The following is a 19,499-nucleotide window of genomic DNA, read 5'->3' as shown; positions in this document are numbered from 1 at the left end:
CTATAAGACAGCATATACATAAATTACATTTGACTTGTCTATTACAAGAGAAGAAGCAATAAGGAAGATCTTCAAATCTTACTTGTAAATTCTCTAACCGGGCTTGAACTTTTTTTGCTTCAACTTCCAACTTCTTGTTCTGGTCACTAACATCACTTAACTACAAGAGTAAAAAAAAAATTAAAAATCCATGGATTCAAAATTCATTCTTTTTTATGTAAAGGTTGTTCCAAAATCATTAATGTATTTCTAGAAGATCAGATTTATTAATCAAAATATCATGGTTACATCCTCTAAATGTGAAAAATTCAAAATCATGGACTTCTTCATAAAATAACTTTGCCAGCAAGAGGCTAGCAAGAGCTTGAAGTCTATAATCAATGTAAAGTACAACAATTAGCTATGTTTTGTAAACTGAAAACTCACAATCTAAACACTAGATTTCTATTATACATAGGCACAGCCAAATAATAAAGTCTTATATTAAAAAAAAAACCATTTCATTTTGAAGATAATATATATAGTTATCTTAATGATTATGTGGTATATAGATACATACATGTTACTGAGTAATGATTACAGGTATATTTATTACTTTCAAAGCACTACACATATAATTCATTTATCCAAAAACCAACCTCTGTGAAAAAAGAATCTCTCTGAAATAACACTATTACAGCAAAATGAGCATATGAAAACCTAAGGGCCATGTCTTAAATGTTAAATGCACTTAAAACATGAGCATCCATGTGTCCAATCAGCAAAACATGCCAAGTTTTCTAGTATCATAGCAAATTTATTACTCTTTGGGCAAGGAGTACTGCCAGATCGTATTAAGTAACACATGCACATCTACCATTAGCCTGCTCCACAGAGATAATATAAGCAATTTTCAGCCCTCCAGCATCCCAGGATACACTACATCCAGCCCTACCCACTCCAAGAGCCTGTCTAGTCACCTACACAAACTCTACTGTCCCCAGGGTGGTATTGATCCCAAGGCAACCTCCCCACCTGCCTGGAGAAGTGAAGGGGGCAACCCCAGACCACAGTATCACCCCGAGCACCCACTGAAAGCCTCAAGGTTCAGTGAAGCCTGCTGGGGAGGAGGTTCACCATTCCTCTAGCAGCAGTGTATGAGATATTTATTCAGGGTTTGAAGTAAACATTACCATGCAACTGCTCAAAACAAGTGCAACAAGGCCCTCTATGTAGAGCTACAAAACTATACAGTCCAGTTACTAATACTTATTTTTTCTCAACTTAGTGGTATGAAGCAGAATGAGATTATAAAAATGCTCAATGATCAGTCACCAAAAAGTGGAAATGTAAAAAAGCAAATGTACTATTACTTTCCTTCCCCAAATGCTGAAAAAATTCTCTACAGAGTATTTGTGCAAAAACAGCTTGAGGTAGCCAAGTCTCCCATTTGGTAACTCTATCATTACTCTGCAGGGTAAGCTGAATATAAATCAGCAGTACAAGATTTTGTAGCATGCTGGAGCAGCAGACAAAAGAAATTCTGCATCATCTCCCTTCAAATTTAAAATTGTTTGACTAAATGTTAAACAGAACAACAGAAGAAGCATCACAGGTTATTTACTTTATACTGTCCTATATTTGATAAACCACAGATTTCTGTACTGACAGAACAGACACCCATACTACAGAAGATATGCTGAAGGAAGCCAATGGATTTGGCAGTTGATAGGAAAACAGTAAGGATAATTACAGACTGGGTTAAACACTTTAGCTGGATGATAAAATAGTGAAAATATCTGAAGATGAAAATTTGCGTGAATGGAGCATTTGACATACTGAAGTCGAGCTTCAGGTCGTCTTCAAATTCATGAAGATAATAGTGGGGAGTCATAACATTACACACAATTTATATTTTCTAAGTTTTCTTTGCAACCACATATGCTAGAAATATATAGAACTGGTTATATAATACAGTTTAGCAGCAAAAGGAGAATTCCACAACACCCTGGAATGCACAAGCACCTCCCTATATTATAAATAAGGCTAGAGTTGTATTCTTTCCCTTTCCTTCAGGATTTTATCCCTGAGATATCCATTTGTTTAAGATATTATGACATCTTTTTGCATATGAATGACCTATTGCTTGACCTTCAGAAGAATAACTGCATTTTTTTTCAGTATTTGGAAATGATAAAAAAAGAAATCAATTACATTTCAAGTTTTAGGAAAGGAAACAGAAGATTATCTCCATTATCCAAATCTTGCTTGATAGGGCTAAAAATATGACATTTTAGAACCAATTTTAAATTATATTTGGAAAATTCCGAATTTTTCTTGAACTGGTATAAATAGCGATCTTGCCTGTTTTCTTAAGGAGTCATTCATTTCCTTCAAAGTGTCAAATGATGATTTGAGCCTCTTGTTTTCTTTAGTCTTCTCTCTCAATGCATCTGACAGCTGTTTAACTTCTGTCTCATATTGCTATAAAAATAAGAATTTTAAAACATGAGTGATGACACAATACATTAGAAACAACTTCTGAGATCAGTATGATTAAAAATAAGTACCATTTAATGTTAACATTGACGACCTAATTTTTAAAGAGTATATAGGCATTTTCTTTGACCATGCTTGTATGTAAGCTTTAAAAAAAAAACCCCAAACATATTTATCTTTCACCCTCTTCCTTCTTTTCACTGCTTGTGTATGAAAGGAAAATAAAACAGAAAGAAAAGCATAAGGACAAACCTTAGAATTCCTTTTTCACTTCTAATTAGCATCACCAAATGCACATTTCACAACTGACAATACAGGAAGCCATAAGGCATCTCCCTTTCACTCTAATATACCCTGTCTGCAGCCAACAGAACCAGAAGGCTGTGGGAAAGGACTTGCCTGACTACAGTACTTCACTTACCTGTGGAGAGCACCTCCTCCATACAAGAACACAGTTGTGAAAGCCAAGACAAAACTTTTCTTACCAATACATTTGAGGCATATATTAACATACTACTTCTAATACATACTGCTATGTTTACAGGAACACATAACCTTCTTCATATTGTCTCCATATTCATTAGGAGTTTTATTTTGAAATTCCAACATATATTTTGCGAAAAAACAGTGGACATAAGCTAGCCTAGAATTACTTAATATGATTCAGTCATTAAAGGACAAGGTAGATATGCACATTGCAGAGATTTGTAACACGCTGTAGTTTAGGCAGAATGTAAAAACGTTATGACTCCCCGTCCTGCTCTTCCAGATAAGATCTGACTCCTTTGACAAGCATTAGCTTCACTAATAAATCCCCAAGAAACAGTATCTTTAAATGTCTACTTCTGTCCAGAGGTCTTAATTTTAAGGGGGGAAATGAAAACTTAAGTTGGCTTTTTCTTTCATTAAAAGTTGTATTTTTACAGCTCTCCCTGGTAAATTCTGTTTGAAACAAACCCTATACTATTATAATCATCTAAAATAAATGGATTTGGTGGTCTTACACTCTTATAAAAATCAGGCATGCTTTAGGTCAGGGGTGGGCAATGTCTGGCCTATGGGCAGGATCCAGCTGGCAGTGGACTCCATTTGCCAGTTGCCCCTGCCAAAGTGGCTGGGGCCGGTTTCCATGGAGACCCCAGCAGCAGCCACACTGTGATATCACAGGGCCAGGGTTTCTGTAGAGACTGGCTCCAGCAGCACTGGCAGGGTGCGTGGCATGGTGGGGAGCTACTCCAGGGCCTGGCTGGTGACAGTATGGTCTAGATTTAGGACAAAGCTGCGATCTGAAGCCTGCATGCTCCAGGCAAGGGCATGCAGGCAGCGGATTGGAGCTCTGCCCTGGCTCCAGACCATGCAGGCTGCAGATCGTGGTTCTGCCCTGGCTCTGGACCACATTGTTACAGCTGCAAGATCCCAGCCCGGTCCAGAGCAGCTCCTGTCCCACCTGCCACAAACCCTGCCAGCGCTGCTGGGGCTGGTCTCCACAGAAACCCCAGCTCTGCACTATCACAGTGTGGCTGCTGCTGGGGTCTCCCTTGAAACTGGCCCCAGCCACATGGGTAGGGGCTGCTGGGAAATGGACTCTGACTGCCGGCCAGATCTGTCATTTTGCTCACCCTGGCTTTAGGTACTACTGCAAAAAAGAAATGTAGGACTTACGTTAAGTTATAGGTGAGAGACGAGACTTTTTGTGGGTGTTATCTTTTACTACAGACGATGTGCTGAAGGAAAGCAATAGATTTAGCAGCTGGATAGGAAAACAGTAGGGATAATTACTAACTGTGGGTTAATTACTTCAGCTGGATGAAAAAACAGTGAAAATAGACTCAGACAAGTGGGATAGACTCAGGTGGTCTTAGACTCAGGTGGGATAGACTCAGACAAGCTTTCAAATACAGTACATTCTTCTTTAGGTCTGAATTCAATATTTCCATTAAGTTACATGCCAAGTTTTAAATGCATTATCTCTAGGGGTAAATCAATAAAGATTTTCTTGGCTGATACTGATGGCCAAATATTAACCAGCCATATCAACCGAAACTGATCTCATAGCAAATTCACAGGAATGCAGCTGGGCAGCATGGAGAGTAGCATCTTGTTGGTAAGTCAGTGGGGGGGAAGGGCCATGGGGGAGGGAAAGGGAGTATGGGAGCAGATAGAGGCCTTCCCGGTGAGGGAAGGAGTGGGGCAGGGGCTATCCAGCCAGGGAGATGAATGCGACCCCAGGGCAGGGAGTGGGACAAAGCTGTGGGTGACTCGTCCAGGGGACACTGGGTTGGGGGGTGGTACGGAGGGAGGGGTAGCTTACCTCTGCCGCATGCACCCCTGGGAGAGGCATAGGGGGCACATGCCCCCCCAGATTTGTGCACAGGGCAAGAGCGAGCTGCTTGCTGGAGGCTTGGAGCCAGAGGTTGTGCCAGCCTCTTCCTGGCAAGGGGGCTAAGCTGGGGCTGCACTCAGGGTGGGGGTGGGACAGGCTCGGCTGCAGGAGAGAGTGCCCCAAGCAGGGGCGGTGCTGGAGGGCTTGAGGGGCTATGGCCACCCAAAAATTCTCCACAGCCCCCCTCCCAGCACCACCACCGCCGCCATCCACTTAGAGCAGCTGAGCCCACCCTACTCCCATCCTCCTTGAGTGCACCCCTGGCCCAGCCCTGCTGCCAGGAAGTGGCAAGCACAGCCCCTGGCCCCAAGCCTGCAACAGGCAGCCAATCCTCACTGCACACAAATCCGGGGGGCACATGCCCCCCATGCCTCCCCCAGGGAGCTGTCCCTCCTCTCCACCCTCCCCACGCCTCCTGGAGTTGCCTGAGGCTGCATTCCACACCTGTCCCTGCCCCACTCCTTCCCCCCCCCCATGGGGGCCTCAACCTGCATGTCCCTCCCCTGACCCCCACAGACTTATCAGCAGGACGCTGTTCTTGACACTGCTGGGCTGTATTTCTGGCCGCTTGCATGCTGTGGCTGCATGCATGCATGCATGCATGCAGCATTTAATGGTGATAGCTATTTATCCAAAAAGCTGATTGGCAGTAATGTTAATTGTCTTGTTATTGGTGCTGATCTGATATGTGACTGATATATCAATGCACCTCTAGTTATCTCCAATTCTTTGTTCTTACACGTAAACCAGGTTATAGTTAAATTTAATTACAGTAGACTCCCATTTTACGCATACTCGACTTACCCATGTCTCACGTTTACACGAATTAATATTAACCCCCAAGCAGAAAATACACCAAGCTTTCAAGAGCTATTATCTACGAAGGACCTTCAAGAACCTTATCAATGAGACAGAGTCAAAGGAAAAGACAAACTTCAAAGAATTTTGGAAGAAATTTAACATCAAGTTGGCCATAGACATCATTGGAGAAGCCTGGAATGATGTTACACAGCCGTGCTTTAATGGTGTCTGGAAAAACATCTGGCCTGCTGTTGTGAATGATTTCCAAGGCTTTGCTGTTGACAAATTTATCAGTGATGCAAGGTATGAGATCACTGAGATGGCTAAGAGTTTGGGCTTTAAGCAGGTTGACGAGGAAAATGTGGCTGGGGAGAAGCAACAGAAAAGCTTTACAGGGAGAAGCAGCACTGCTTTGTGTAGAATTCCTTGGACAAGTTCTTCAGGAAGCAGGACAGCACTGTCTCGACTCAATCAACCAATGTTTTTGTAACATAATAAATAAAGTATTAGTTGAAAAAGGTCTTATTTTGGTACCTTTGGTATCATAAATGTGAGGTCTAAGGAACGCAATCACTCACTTTTCTATTATTTTCTATGGGAAAATTCACCTCAAGTCACGTGAATTTGGCATATGCAAGGTTTCTCAGGAACACAATATACACGTAAGTCGGGAGTCTACTGTATTTTTTCAGAAAGAGGTAATCTTGTTTTCAAAATAGAGCAAAAGATAATCCAGAAACAGACTGTTAAAGACATCTCTTTGAGAAAGCAGATGTCATAACTAAAATATATACCAAACACCAATGTTATTTTGTACTTACATACCAACTTTTAATTTGAAAAAAAAAAAAAAATCACCAAACACTTTACAGAAAAGATAATTTTATACATGACAATAAACTGAGGATATCTGTATGTAATTCAAATGGCTGGTGCAAGGTAATAAACAGATTAACATACCTCCTTTATCATTTGAAATTTTGCATGGACTTCTTCCTCAACACCCCTTATCTTAGTCAAAGCAGCTTCATGTCTGAAAAGCAATGCTTCTCTTTCAGCTAAAAATTGTTCTCGCTTCTGAAGCTGCAGAGTGTATTCCTGTTGTGCTGAATTTTCTTGCTGTATTAAAAATTGACAATGAAAAAAATCTTTAAAAAAAAAGAAATTAAATTACCCTAATCTGTACTGAAACATGGGTGTTTTCTCCAGAAATAATTTTCAGTTATAAATAAAAGTAAGACACTGTATGCAAGGTTCACTGAGTAAAGTCTCCCTTTCATATATAGAAACACAGCACAAAAGGTTAGATACTATCAGCATCTCAAAAAAGTCTTTCAATTGACTTGGTTATGCTCTGGGGCTACTCAGAACTTCTGAAAATGAGGTCACTTCCATTTAGGTGCTCAAATATTAGGTACCTACATCTAAAAATGTTGGCTATTACTACTAATTGCAATATATTTACATAGTGTCTTTTATCTGAGGATATCAAACACTTGGAAGAATCTATTATTCCTAAATTGCAGCACAATAGAGATGTGAAGACTCATAGCCCCCTCCCTGGCCTCTAAGCTGGCAACTGACATAAAAGACAACAAAAAGTCCTTTTACAGATACATATGGAGCAAGAAAAAACTGGGATCCATTGTGAGACCTCTACGCAGACAAAAAGCAGGAAAGGAACCAAGAGACCCACTTGGCTCAACAAGGATATTACGGATCTATTGAAAAAGAAAGAAACAGCATCTAAGGAATGGAAGAATAGAGAGGAATACACCTGTATTGACAGGGCCTGCAGATACGAGACACAGAAAGCTAAGGCAGGCATGGAAATCAAGCTGGCAACTGGCATAAAAGACAACAAAAAGTCTTTTTACAGATACATATGGAGCAAGAAAAAACTGGGATCCACTGTGAGACCTCTACTGAACAACCAGGGGCAGCCCATAGTGAATCCTCAAGAAAAGGCAGAACTACTAAAAACATACTTCACCTCAGTATTCCTGAAATCTGTTCACCTGACCACAGGCCCAGGGAATATGGAGAACACAAGAGATTATGTGAAATCAGTCCTGAACAGGTGAGGGATCTCCTACAACACCTGCACACTTTCAAGTCTGCTAGGCCAGACAACCTGCAACCGAGAGTCCTGAAAGAACTGACTGAGATTATAACAACACCACTGGCCAAACTGTCTGAAGAATCATGGAACTATGGAGTGAACCAGGATGACTGGAAGAGGGCTAATATGGTGCCCATCTTTAAAAAAGGGAAGAGGGATGACCCAGGAAACTACAGACCAGTCAGCCTGACTTTGGCCCTAGATAAAATCTTTAAAAAATGTTTAAGGAGGCCATCAATCACAAGCTGGTAACTGAAGGGGTGTTATGAAGCAACCAGCATGGATTTCTTGAGGGTAGATCATGCCTGACTAACTTGGTGTCTTTCTACAACCAGGTAACTAGCCATCTGGGTGAGGGATACGATGTTGACATCATTTATTTAGACTTCAGTAAAGCCTTTGATTCTTTTTCCCACAGGATTCTCTCAAACTAACTGGAAGGTACTGAGCTGGACCAGTCTGCAGTGAGATGGGTGGACAACTGGCTTAGAGGCCACTCTCAGAGAGTTGTAACCGATGGAATGGCCTCATCCTGGAGGCCCATCTCCAGTGGTGTCCCCCACAGATCGGTGCTTAGACCTGTGCTGTTTAATATATTTATTAATGACTTGGATGAGGGGGTGGAAAGCTCAATTATTAAGTTTGCGGCCGATATCAAGCTGTGGTGAAATTCAAGAACATGAGAGGATAGGGCAAAGATTCAGGATGACCTTGACAGACTGGATTCATGGGCAGAACAAAATTAGATGAGGTTTAACAAGGAGAAGTGCAAGGTCCTTCACCTGTGTAGGAAGAACCCTGACCATAACTACACGATGGGTGGTAGTTCACTGGCTGGCTTAGCATCTGAATGAGACCTGGGGGTTACGATCCACCAGAAGATGAGCATGAGCCAACAGTGCAATGAGATTGCCAGAAAAGCAAATATAACTCTGGCATTCATCAACCGATGTGTGGTCAAGAGATTCAGGGAGGTACTCCTCCCTCTCTATTCAGCATTGGTGAGGCCTCAGCTGGAGTACTGTGCCCAGTTCTGGGCACCACACTTTAAGAAGGATGTGGATAAACTCAAGAGGTACAAAGAAAGGCCACCACTATGGTTCAGGACATGGAGGGCAGGCCCTGAGGAGAGACTTTGGGATCTGGGCCTGTTCAGTCTGAGTAAGAGAAGGCTAAGAGGTGACTTGATAGCCGCCTACAAGTATGTCGGGGTGAGCATCAAGAACTAGGGGAGCAACTCTTCAAGAAAGCACCTCAGGGGAGGATGAGGACCAACAGGCATAAACTAATAGAAAGTAAATTCAAGCTAGACATAAGAAAAAACTTTCTCTGTACGGGTCACCAGAATCTAAAACACACCCTCAGCAGAGGTGGTACAGTCACCCTCCTGGGAGGTGTTCAAGATGAGGCTGAACAGGCACCTTGTCAAGATCGTCTGAGCCCAATAACTTCCTGCCCATGGCAGAGGACTGGATTTGATGATCTTACAGGTCCCTTCCGGTTCTATGATTCAGTGATATAAAAAAAAATTACAGATTTAATCATACTGATGGGGTGGAGGGGTGGATGACACTGACAAATTTTTGTAGTCTTCATCAACTGCAAGTTCTTTAGGAAAGGCATCTAGTAAACTCTTAAGTCATTTCCAGTTCGTACCTGCAGTTTTTGATGTATAACAAATAACTCCTGATAAATCTGTTTGATATGAGATGGTATCAAGCTCTGACCACTCAATGCTTTAGTCTCTGGCCTGCTCCGAGTCTTCCTTCCTAGATCACTGCTGGTATTGTAATCACTACCTGTGACTGTATTTGCTGCCAAATTAGATGGTAAGGTGACATCTAAGAAACAAACAAACATAACAAACCATTTTATATAAAAAGTAAGCCTGGTAATGTACACTAGTAAACTAAATGAGTAATTCCTGGTACATGAAAAATGAAAACATTTTTTAGGCTTTGTAATTAGACACTGCTGTACCACATACCAACATGAAAAGTTAACCTCAATATGTCCTGATGTACTCATGCAATGAGTACTCATTGAAAATCTTTATACCTTATTTTCAGCTATTCATTTTGATTATCATTCATCATTAGTTTTCTGACCAGTGTAATTTAATAAAACTATACCTTCTAGTTTTAAAAAGCCAGATTCTAATCCACCTCTAAAATACCCAAACGGCTGTATAAGTGGTAGGTGAAGGTAGTCTGATAGTTCCCTGTTACTTGGCAAACCCAAAGCCAGATGACCACTAGTCCTGCATAAGAATCTGCCAAGTGTGCGGAAGACAATAGCTGCTGTACAAGCGATACTGCTGGGGCCTGGCTTTGAGTTTGCCAGGATGGGGGAGCCTACTGGCTCCCTGCACTTGAGTTGTACCATGCCTGGCTTTCAATTTTTCAGTGCACGTGGAGACTGGGATAACAATCCTGGGCTCCATATGCACTGGCAAATTGAAAGGGCACTTCTGACTGTGCCAGTAGGACATGATCAATATCTGAACCCCAATCCACAAAATCATGCATCCTGCTATGCAAGTGTGGCATGGCAAGATGCATGATTTTTGGGATCCAGGATTAAATCCCAAGGCACCATTAAATTAATGTCTTCCACGGTCCCTAGGGTCAACTGGAACACTCTGTAGTTATATTTTTCTGAGAAAGTATACAAATTACAGCTTCTTCTCCAAGTACTTGGATTTTTACTTTCTGTTTTGTTTTCTTACCCAGTGACAGATCACCCTGTCATACGGACCACCTGTTCTTAAAACTGAAATTAAGTTGGTCTAATAAAAGATACCAGATTCACCCAAAGAACCTTGCCTGCCAGATTACTATGGCTTTAATTTTATCTGATTGTGGACTAACAATATGCAGTAACTGAAAATACTTTCCAGAAGACTTAAAAAAACGGCTGATATTGTTTGTATGTAAATTACAAAGCATGACTGGATCTGCTGAAATAGTTTAAGGGCTAACTGCAGTTATATAAAATATTATCAACCAAAATTGAAATAGATTTTACTCATTTTTTACAGTTCATAAAAACTGTAACTAAATATCATTTGGATTCCCTGGGGACTCTAAATCAAGCTTTGATTTTTCATAAAAATAACAGTTATGCAACAATAATGATTAATACTTCGTTTTACCTGTTTCTGTGTGCATGGCTGTATTTTTAATTATATCATTTCCATAAACATTTACAAAATCCTCTTCTTCTAGTTCTAGCTGACTTGAATCATGAAGATAATTTAGCTCATCATCAAAGCTAAGAAATATAAATCAGTGATAGTAATTTGAAGTTATTCAGTGCCATTGTAAACTATTATGCATGCAATTAAAAGAAGACTTGCACAAAAATACAAATGTTTCTTAATTTAACCTATCTACATTTTACTGAATACAAATAGACAACATTAAGTAATTTCCAAAGTAATTTAAAATCTCTTCAGGATGAAAGGCATTGTTATCTATCAGATTTTAAATACTAGCAAAAAATGGGGCTGATCACTTCACAAAAGAATTGGGATAGATTCATAGAAGTAGGGTTGGAGGGGACCTGAGGAGATCATCCAATCTGACCCCCTGGCCTAGGCAGGAATGAATACGGGGCTCTTATGACCCCTACTAAAGTTAAGCTCAAATGACCCCAGCTAGGTAGTTATCAAGCCTCCTTTTAAAGACCCCTAAGGTAGGAGCTAGCACAGGGGCAGGCAATTATTTTGGGCAGAGGGCCACTTACTGAGTTTTGGCAAGCCATTGAGGGCCGCATGACAGGCAGCCCAGGGCAGATTAATATTAATTTTCTAAATTTTTTAGGGGCCCCGCAGGCCAGATAGAACGGCCTGGCAGGTTGCATCTGGCCCCTGGGCCGCATTTTGCCCACCCATGAGCTAGCACCACTTCCCTTGGAAGCTGGTTCCAGATCCTAGCCGCCCTGACTGTGAAGTAGTGCCTCTTGATGTCTAGCCTGATCCTACTAATCAACTTGGGGCTGTTATTCCTTGTTACTCCAGGAGGTGCTCGGAGGAACAGCGTCTCAGCCATTCCTCTCTAGTCCCCCCTGGTAAGTTTACAGATGGCCGCTAGATCCCCCCTCAGCCTCCTCTTGTGAAGGCTGAACAGGTTCCGGTCCCAAAGCCTCTCTTTGTAGGGTCTACCATGATGCCCCCTGATCATGTGAGTGGCCCTCCTCTGGACCCTCTCGATGCTGGCCTTTCAACTTGCCAGTGCATATGGAGCCCAGGATTGTTATCCCAGCCTCCACATGCACTGAAAAATGCTAGGTATAGATAAGTACATTTTTTATTTTTAATCTTCACTTGCATGGGAAAATTAATGCAGACTAAAACACATTTCCTGCCTGTCCCCCACTCCCTAAAACAGGGTACCCAGAGAAGAAACTTTAGGAAGCAATATGCTGCTTTACCCTCTCATAAAAAGGTTTTAAAATGATCTCTTTGGAATCTTCAGAAACCAACTTCTTTCTGAAGTGATTTCAGACAATCTTGTCAATTTAAGCTGTTTTTCCTCCTTTTTTGCTCCCATACTCTTTTTATAGTATAATCTCCACATCCCATTAGCTGATTCCAACACATACACATGGATCTTAATTCTACAAAATCATTACTGAACAAAGTAACAGGAGGCCCATAAAAGCTGCTGAATTTAGGCCCTGTACACAGCACTGTAATCTACTACTGGATCAGACTGAACATGTTATCCAACCTATTAAGGGTTTTCCTGAATTGGTGGGGGTGGCAGAGCAGGGGAGGAGGATACGCAGTATAAAAAGAGTTGAGCAGAGGAGGTAACAATTCTTACCAATCCAAGTTTTTAAACATCTTACACAAATCATCAAAAGGTTTGGTGTAGTACTTTCTTCCAATTTGAGAAGATTTTGATTGTGAAGCATTTATGGACAAAGAAACAACTGTATTATCCAACAAACTGTCCAGGTTACCTATAAATATATCACATTATTAAATACTTTATTTTGCAGCTGAAAAGCACATTAAACCAGCATGGATCCATTGTGGTTTAATACAATTTTTACCATGTGAGCAATACCATTTAAGAAAGCAAAATCCTGAATTATATTAGAACACGGTCTAGTAAGTAAGGAATTAAATTTAGATGGAGAAATATTAGAATAACTTGCAACTTAGAAGTGTTATTACTGATTTAAAAATAAGACAATGTTCAGCTTATGATACTGTTATAGATCTTTTTAAAAGCTTTTGATTGATAATACTATCTCAGAAACCTCAGATTTGCTTTCAGGTAAGATTTGTCTTTGTGAAGTTCTACAGCTTGGATTCCTATGCTAATTTGCTTTAAAATTTCAGCTCTGACATCATATCTATTTAGTTGCAACTCTTGAGAGCCAGGATGGTAAGAAGTCTTACTCGCAAATATTTAAGGAGTACCTTTGGTCTTAAGTTTGTTAAATACATTAAGAAGCAAACACAGAGTATATAAATGTATTATAGAACTATTATAAAATGTCTAAAATGATTTTAAGTTTCCTGTTTTATTTTTTTTATTATATCACAAGGTGTTTAACTTTGCCCCCTCCAGCCAACAATCTCTATTTATTAGTGGCATCTGCACATCACATGAATGCAAATACATTTCTATAAAAGAAAAAAATGCCTCACAAATTGTACCTCTTATTACCTTTATTCAGCATGAGGATATCAGTCAGCTTTATCCCTCAACTTCCTTTATATGCAACACCCCCTAATCACAACCATGCTCCCAAAAAACACACATACACACATATATAAACACGTATTCCATGCTCCAATAACACGTTGGGGTGCTCTAATCCACTTGTGCCACCCACCAGTGCTGGGCAAACCCCAGATGGAAATCCTTCCCCTACCTTCTCCCAAACTGGATCTCGATCCCCCAACCTCCCAGACCCAAAAGCAAACATCTGCTGGGTCAGGGGGAATGCTGTAATTCATAGCACTTCCTGCAAAGCACTAACAGTCACAGCAGGGAGCTACACGTCTGTCAGTGCCCTATAGTGGCAATGATCTTCCTTTTCATCCCCATAAAGTAGGGTGTCAAACTTACAGCCCATGGAGCCATATCATGCAGCCAGGAACTGAGGGGCACTGAGGACAGGAGGGGCCCACTGCTGAAATCAGGGGCATGGTGGTCCAGATCCAGCCTGAGGGATGAGGTCAGTCTAATATTTCTGCCATAAGACATTGATCACTCCTCTCCTCACAACCCATCCAAAGCTGCAGCACAGGAAAACTCTTTCAGAGTTTCCTTGGAGATTTTACGTACACTCCTAGGTTGGTACCAGATTTTCACATATGCCAGCCAAGGCGAGTTTGCCTCCCCGACAGAAAAGGTATAAGCATACTTTCCTAAGCACCTTAATTCTTAAGAGAAATTTAAGAGAAATGAATTGTAATTCTGAATCCTTTTAATAAAAACATCTGGAGCATCCTTTTCTCTTGTATTACCTGTGTACGTTGGGGAATTCTCACTCTTAGATTTGGTCTGTAATGCACCTGAAAGACAATCCTAAAAAAAAAAAAAAAAAAGACACACAAATAAATCGATCCCAGCATATCTCACCGTATCATAATATAATATGTTTATTGCTTATAATCACTTCACTGTGAAACTCCTGCTAAAAAGTTGCTTGGTTTGAAAAAGGGACTGAGAAAAGAAAAAGAAAACAGGGATAAAAGCAAGGGTTAAAGGTTGATAATGAGCACTGGGGGGGCAGAGGGTCCACCAAGCAGAGCACACTGGCCAGAGCCCACTGGCTCTCAAAGGACCAGTGGACACTGCCTGGTGAAATCCTGTCCAGACACAAACAGATGAGGAAGAGGGAAATGGCCCCACAGTAGCTGGGGGTCCTCTCAGCCAGAGCCTCCTTACTGGTTAGGTAGAGGGCCAGCTTAGCCAGGGCCAGGTCTATTTGTTACCTTTTAATCACATGGGCCCAGCCCACCAAGTTTCTCATTAGAGAGCATGGTGGCTACAGGAAAAGAAGGCAACAGATTTCTTGGGACAAATAATAAAAAAGCCACGGATAGCAGTGCTGGTCAGAGGTCCAAAACAAAATGCCAAGCGGGGACACGGAGCAGAGCACTGCAGACTGCACCCACTGGCCCTCAAACTAGTCCAAGAACCCAGCAGACGCTATCCAGTGATACTCTGCTCAGAGATGGGAGTGAAGGGCAAGAAAAGTGGCCCCACAGTCTGCGGGGACCTTCCCGGGCAGAGCCTCCTTCCTGGTCAGGTACAACCGGCCTGGCCAGTGTCAGAAGGGTGACCAGGAGGTGCCAGGGCTTGGCAGGGCCATGGATGGGAAGCATGTGAAGAGGGGGAGGTGGCAGGCAGTGCAGCCTCAGCAGGAGCCTGGCACACAGCAGGCATCAGCCTCCCCCTGGGCACTGCTGGGGGCAAGGGCACAGGCTTTCTAAAGAGGGCTGGAGGGGCTGTGGTCTGACCACCACATAGCAGCTCTGAGCGGCAGCACCCCAACCCAGACCTGTGGTCTCCATCCCCTACCTCCCGCTGGTCCAGCCCCACTCCCCTTGCCCCCATCTTAGCCCCACCCCCTCCCCCTGCAGCCAATCCTGGGGCTTCCCTGGCCCTACATATTAGGCCCCGCCTCGTCCTGTCCAGCCAATCCCGGGGGTCCCCGCTCCGCCCGGCAACGTGCACGCTCTCAACCCAAGGGGGGGAGGGGCGACTCCCCCCACCCCGCCCCCAGTGCTCCCTCACCCCCACGGGTCCCCGGTCCCCGCGCAGGTAGCGCCGCCTCAGGCGCTCCAGGGAGCGGCTCAGAGCCGGACTCGTCATAGCCCCCTGTCCTCCGCGCGCGCCTGCAGCCGTCCGCGGGATCTGAACCCCCCCGCCTCTGGGAGGGGAAACGCACCACGCATGCGCCGGGGGGTATGCGGAGCGGGAAGCGGGCGCAGGAGACGCGCGGGCGCTCTGCGGCGGCGCGGCAGGGGGCGCTCTGCGGGAAATTCTCCCCCCAGAAGGCGCCACGCTGGGCGCTCCCACCGCGCCGGGCTCTGCGAGGGGAAGAGGCAGATGGTACATTCCGGAGGGGGTGGTGCAGCCCGCCTATTGGCTGATACCTGGGCGTTCCGCGCTGCTCTCGAGCCCACCCAAGGCGGCTCTTGCGTTGGGGCGGCGGAGCCTCGGCGCGAGTGCCGGTCTCGCAGCTTTCCCATCGTTTGAATCGTGTCCATGAAAAGTCTTCTCTTCACCCCAACCCCCTGATTGAGAATCACTAAAGGAGCAACTGCAATAGCTAATAAAATGAAAGAACTAGAGCAGAGCTCCATGCAACACCCTCTCTGCCCAGCTCTGGTGGCTGTCTGCAAGGCAAGGGCAGGCTTGTCCTGCCAGAGTGCTGCCCCACATGAATGAAGCCAGCTGGAGCTTATCAAAGTTTATACCAGTGGTTCTCAACCCTCTTTTAAGACTCAGTATCCCCTCCCCCCAGAACATGCCAGCCCTTTGGTTTTTGCTGTCTTTTTGACTAGAAAAATACTAGAACAGGTTGCTTGCCAAGAACTCAGACGACGGACTTGGCATCTCTCAGTTTAATCTCATGAATCATCTTTGCACACTCACATGCTAATGTTGCCTGGCACCCCAGTTGAGAACCGCTGCTCTATATCTTAGATAGTCTGTAAGCGCAAATCTACCCTGCCTTGTCCCTCCATGGGGACATGCTCTGTATTCAGATAATTGTACAGCAGTGGAAAACAAGCAGCATTTCAGAACAACATAAGGTAGGATGATGGCCTTGGCCACATGGAAATCAAGCTGCTTCTCTCAGTGTCACTCTAATCTTGGGAATTATGGGGAAGATGCTTTGGTTGCCTGGGCTCCATCCTGCGCGTAGGCTTCAGAACCGTGCAGGGAAAGCTACAAGCATGCAGATCAGGAGTATCCAGTTAATATAGGACAGTGCTTCCGACCCCACGGGCCTCATGAGTGGCAGTGGATCAGTGTGCATGCAGGGTCCTCCTGTTGGTCTGCAGCTGCTATAATAGAGCATGCCAGCCTGATCCCACACACTTGGATTCAGCCATTGAGTGACTACTCATGCCAATGTGATCTAGCATGCAGGGACACTATCCATGAGACTCTCCAGAGGTCAGAAACTTGGCAGCAGGGGAGCATCAATTAATACTGCTAGGGCTCCCTTGGTGCTGTATTCCCAAACTTCTGGGCAGCCCCTCAAGCCAAACAACAGCTCTGAGCTAAATGAGGTCTACAACAGGAGTTTGGGCACTATTGCTGTAGCATAGCTGGCCTTTTTTGTAAGCTCTTTGAAAATCCTGTATCAGAGGTTTTTAATGAAACTAAGTTGTCACAGAATTAAAACGGGGTACCTGCAGCCCTACAGGCCAGATCTGGCCTGCAAAGCCAGAACATTAGCAGTGAGGGGAATTGATTGCCAGGTCAGGAGTGGGTTGGCAACAGCCAAGAGCGGGGGACCTTCAGAGCAAGTTGCTTCTAAAACATTGTTAAAGTGTTGAATTAGAGGCAAGTTAGACTTGTGGATCAGGAACTGGCAGAACAGAATAGTTATAAATGGTCAGTTCTTACAGGTGAAAGAATATGTAGAGACCTACAGAAATTGTGATCTTGCAACTTTTGCAGAAACTGCAAATTCAGGTGAGCCCTGTGAAAAAGTGTGGGCTCTGCAATTTTGGTGAAAGAAAAAAAAAGGATGCAAGAGAAAGGTGAGAAGCTTTCTAGAGTCTTAACAGCACAGGGGAGAGGACAGCTGTGGGATGGGGACAGCAAATCAAGAGGCTAAACCCCTGACAGGCTCAGTTCAGGAACAAGTCTGGGGCCAGCTAGGGAAGGTTTTGGTGCCAGCTTTTAAAGCACCCACAGACATGTTGCTACAGCATACTGCAGACTGAGGAGAAGCAGGGCTAATGAACACCAAGGAATTCTCCAAGACGGACAAATATGTTTCAATGCTGGTCCATGTAGGACAGTATTCTGCACGGACCTTGCACGCAGGAGGCAGACTCTTTTGTACTGCCTGCAATGTAACTTCGGATGTGTTGAGGCAAGTATACATCAACACTTCAGGGTCTGTGGCATACATGAAGTGAAAGGCTGTTGTGACTGTGTCCTCCCTGTTTAAAAGGGCTGCAGAAAGCAGCTTGGTAAGGTGAGGTGCAGCATTTTCACTCATGGAGGCTTTCACAGCAGTGAACATCCTGCTGGAGAAACTTGATCACTCCCAGTTAAGGGACTATGTGAAACAACACATGCCCAATGCTAGCAGTTTTCCATGTGCCAACAATCTTCATCAAGACCATCTCCCTACTGTGATTGCTTCACATGTATGATCTACAAATAATGCCTTGGCAGAGTATGAATCTTCCGTTGAGGCTGATGAATCCACTAACCCACAAGAAGAAGTGTTCATAAACACTTATTTGTACCAGGGAGCCAGACAGATCAGGACCCTGTCTGTGTTTCAAACAGTGCCAGTTCACCTCGCCTGTCATTTTTTCTGTCACGTCGCAAGCAATTGTGAAAGTAATTGTCAGCTATGGGGTAGAGTTTAATAAGATCTCACCATTCGTGTCCAGCAATGCTATTTACATGTGCAAGACTTTCTCTGATGTACTTCAATGAATGCTGCCAAATGCAGGTCACATTACTTGCAATGCACACATTCTGTCTTTAGCAAGTGACATCTAGCAGAGTTTCCTGATGTGGATAGCTTAGTGTCTTCCTTCAAGAAAGCCTTCAAGCTCCAGGACATAAGGTCCAGTACAGGGACTCCATTGCCTGTCAAAATGGGAACTCACACAGCACTGTGCTGCTGCCACCAGAGCCTGTGCTCACATAGTAGAATTCGTGGTTCAGCACAGTCCATTACCACACCAAGCATATGCAGCACTACCAGCACATTTCAAGTGAGGAGCTAGAAGTCACACCCAGCACACAGTGCATGCTTAAACTTTGCAGGCTGTTAGGGCAAGGTAACATTTAAGATCAAATGAGAATTGTAGTTGACAGCACTACCTGGTTCATGGAGCTCCTACCATGGTTTGAAAGCTAGCAGGCTGTGATCCATCACACACAAGCAGATAGATTTGATAAACTGGGCCAAAGATAGGGCATTGCAAGAACTATCAAGCTGTCCACATGAAAACCAGCACAGAAGGGACCTATTTCAGGCAACAGCTGTGAAGCTAAACCAGTATTACAGGCATCACTGCCACCACAGTTCAGACAGCTGACTGCCTTCTTCCTTAGTGCTGTTCACATCTTGGACCCCAATCAGGTGCCTATTCCAAGTTGTGAGTCTCAGCTGCTGCTAGCAAGCCTGGGATGGGGGAAAGAGCACTACAATGAACATGCTGCTTATATGAACTTTATCAGTACTGGATGCCCATGTTCTGGGACTCTGTCTGTGACCAATTTTCCACATCTTTACACCCTGGCAAGATGCTGCCTCATCATTCCAATGAACTCGGTGACACTGGACATGCCATCTCTGTGCATGGACAAGTGCTCACCCCACTGAGACTGTCTGCAGTAACTGTGGCTGGATGCAGCATGCTTGCACTTAATACCTAGCATGAACTGCCTGTCTCAAGGTTAGCATTCAGTTTTAGTAAACTCCTTTTTATGTCCTTTAATACAGCATATATCATTGGCATTTGTTAACAAAGTG

At 43.7% G+C, this 19,499-nt stretch overlaps 1 protein-coding gene across 4 annotated transcripts in view; it reads right to left on the bottom strand.

Annotated features, from left to right (window-relative positions):
* Positions 1–15,722, bottom strand: part of CCDC138 (coiled-coil domain containing 138) — a 60,016-nt gene extending 44,294 nt beyond the window's left edge. For 2 of the 4 annotated variants that reach the window (XM_090021368.1, XM_090021378.1), the window contains exons 1-8: positions 15,551–15,683; positions 14,275–14,335; positions 12,614–12,752; positions 10,939–11,057; positions 9,441–9,625; positions 6,623–6,781; positions 2,344–2,463; positions 83–160 (exon numbers count right to left, since the gene is read on the bottom strand). In XM_090021368.1, coding sequence (XP_089877494.1) covers positions 83–160; positions 2,344–2,463; positions 6,623–6,781; positions 9,441–9,625; positions 10,939–11,057; positions 12,614–12,752; positions 14,275–14,335; positions 15,551–15,628 — 939 coding nt within the window. In that variant the 5' untranslated portion in view covers positions 15,629–15,683. Of the gene's footprint in view, positions 1–82; positions 161–2,343; positions 2,464–6,622; positions 6,782–9,440; positions 9,626–10,938; positions 11,058–12,613; positions 12,753–14,274; positions 14,336–15,550; positions 15,684–15,704 lie in introns of those variants that run through there. The other 2 variants (XM_090021398.1, XM_090021387.1) reach the window with 2 other exon arrangements.
* Between the last annotated feature and the right edge of the window lie 3,777 nt (positions 15,723–19,499).

This window comes from Crocodylus siamensis, chromosome 1 (genome assembly GCF_052110815.1).
Source record: "Crocodylus siamensis isolate JL-2025a chromosome 1, ASM5211081v1, whole genome shotgun sequence".
In the NCBI taxonomy this organism is placed as follows: domain Eukaryota; kingdom Metazoa; phylum Chordata; order Crocodylia; family Crocodylidae; genus Crocodylus; species Crocodylus siamensis.
Note: the sequence above shows the minus strand (reverse complement) of the source record. Positions and strands in the feature narration are given on the sequence as shown.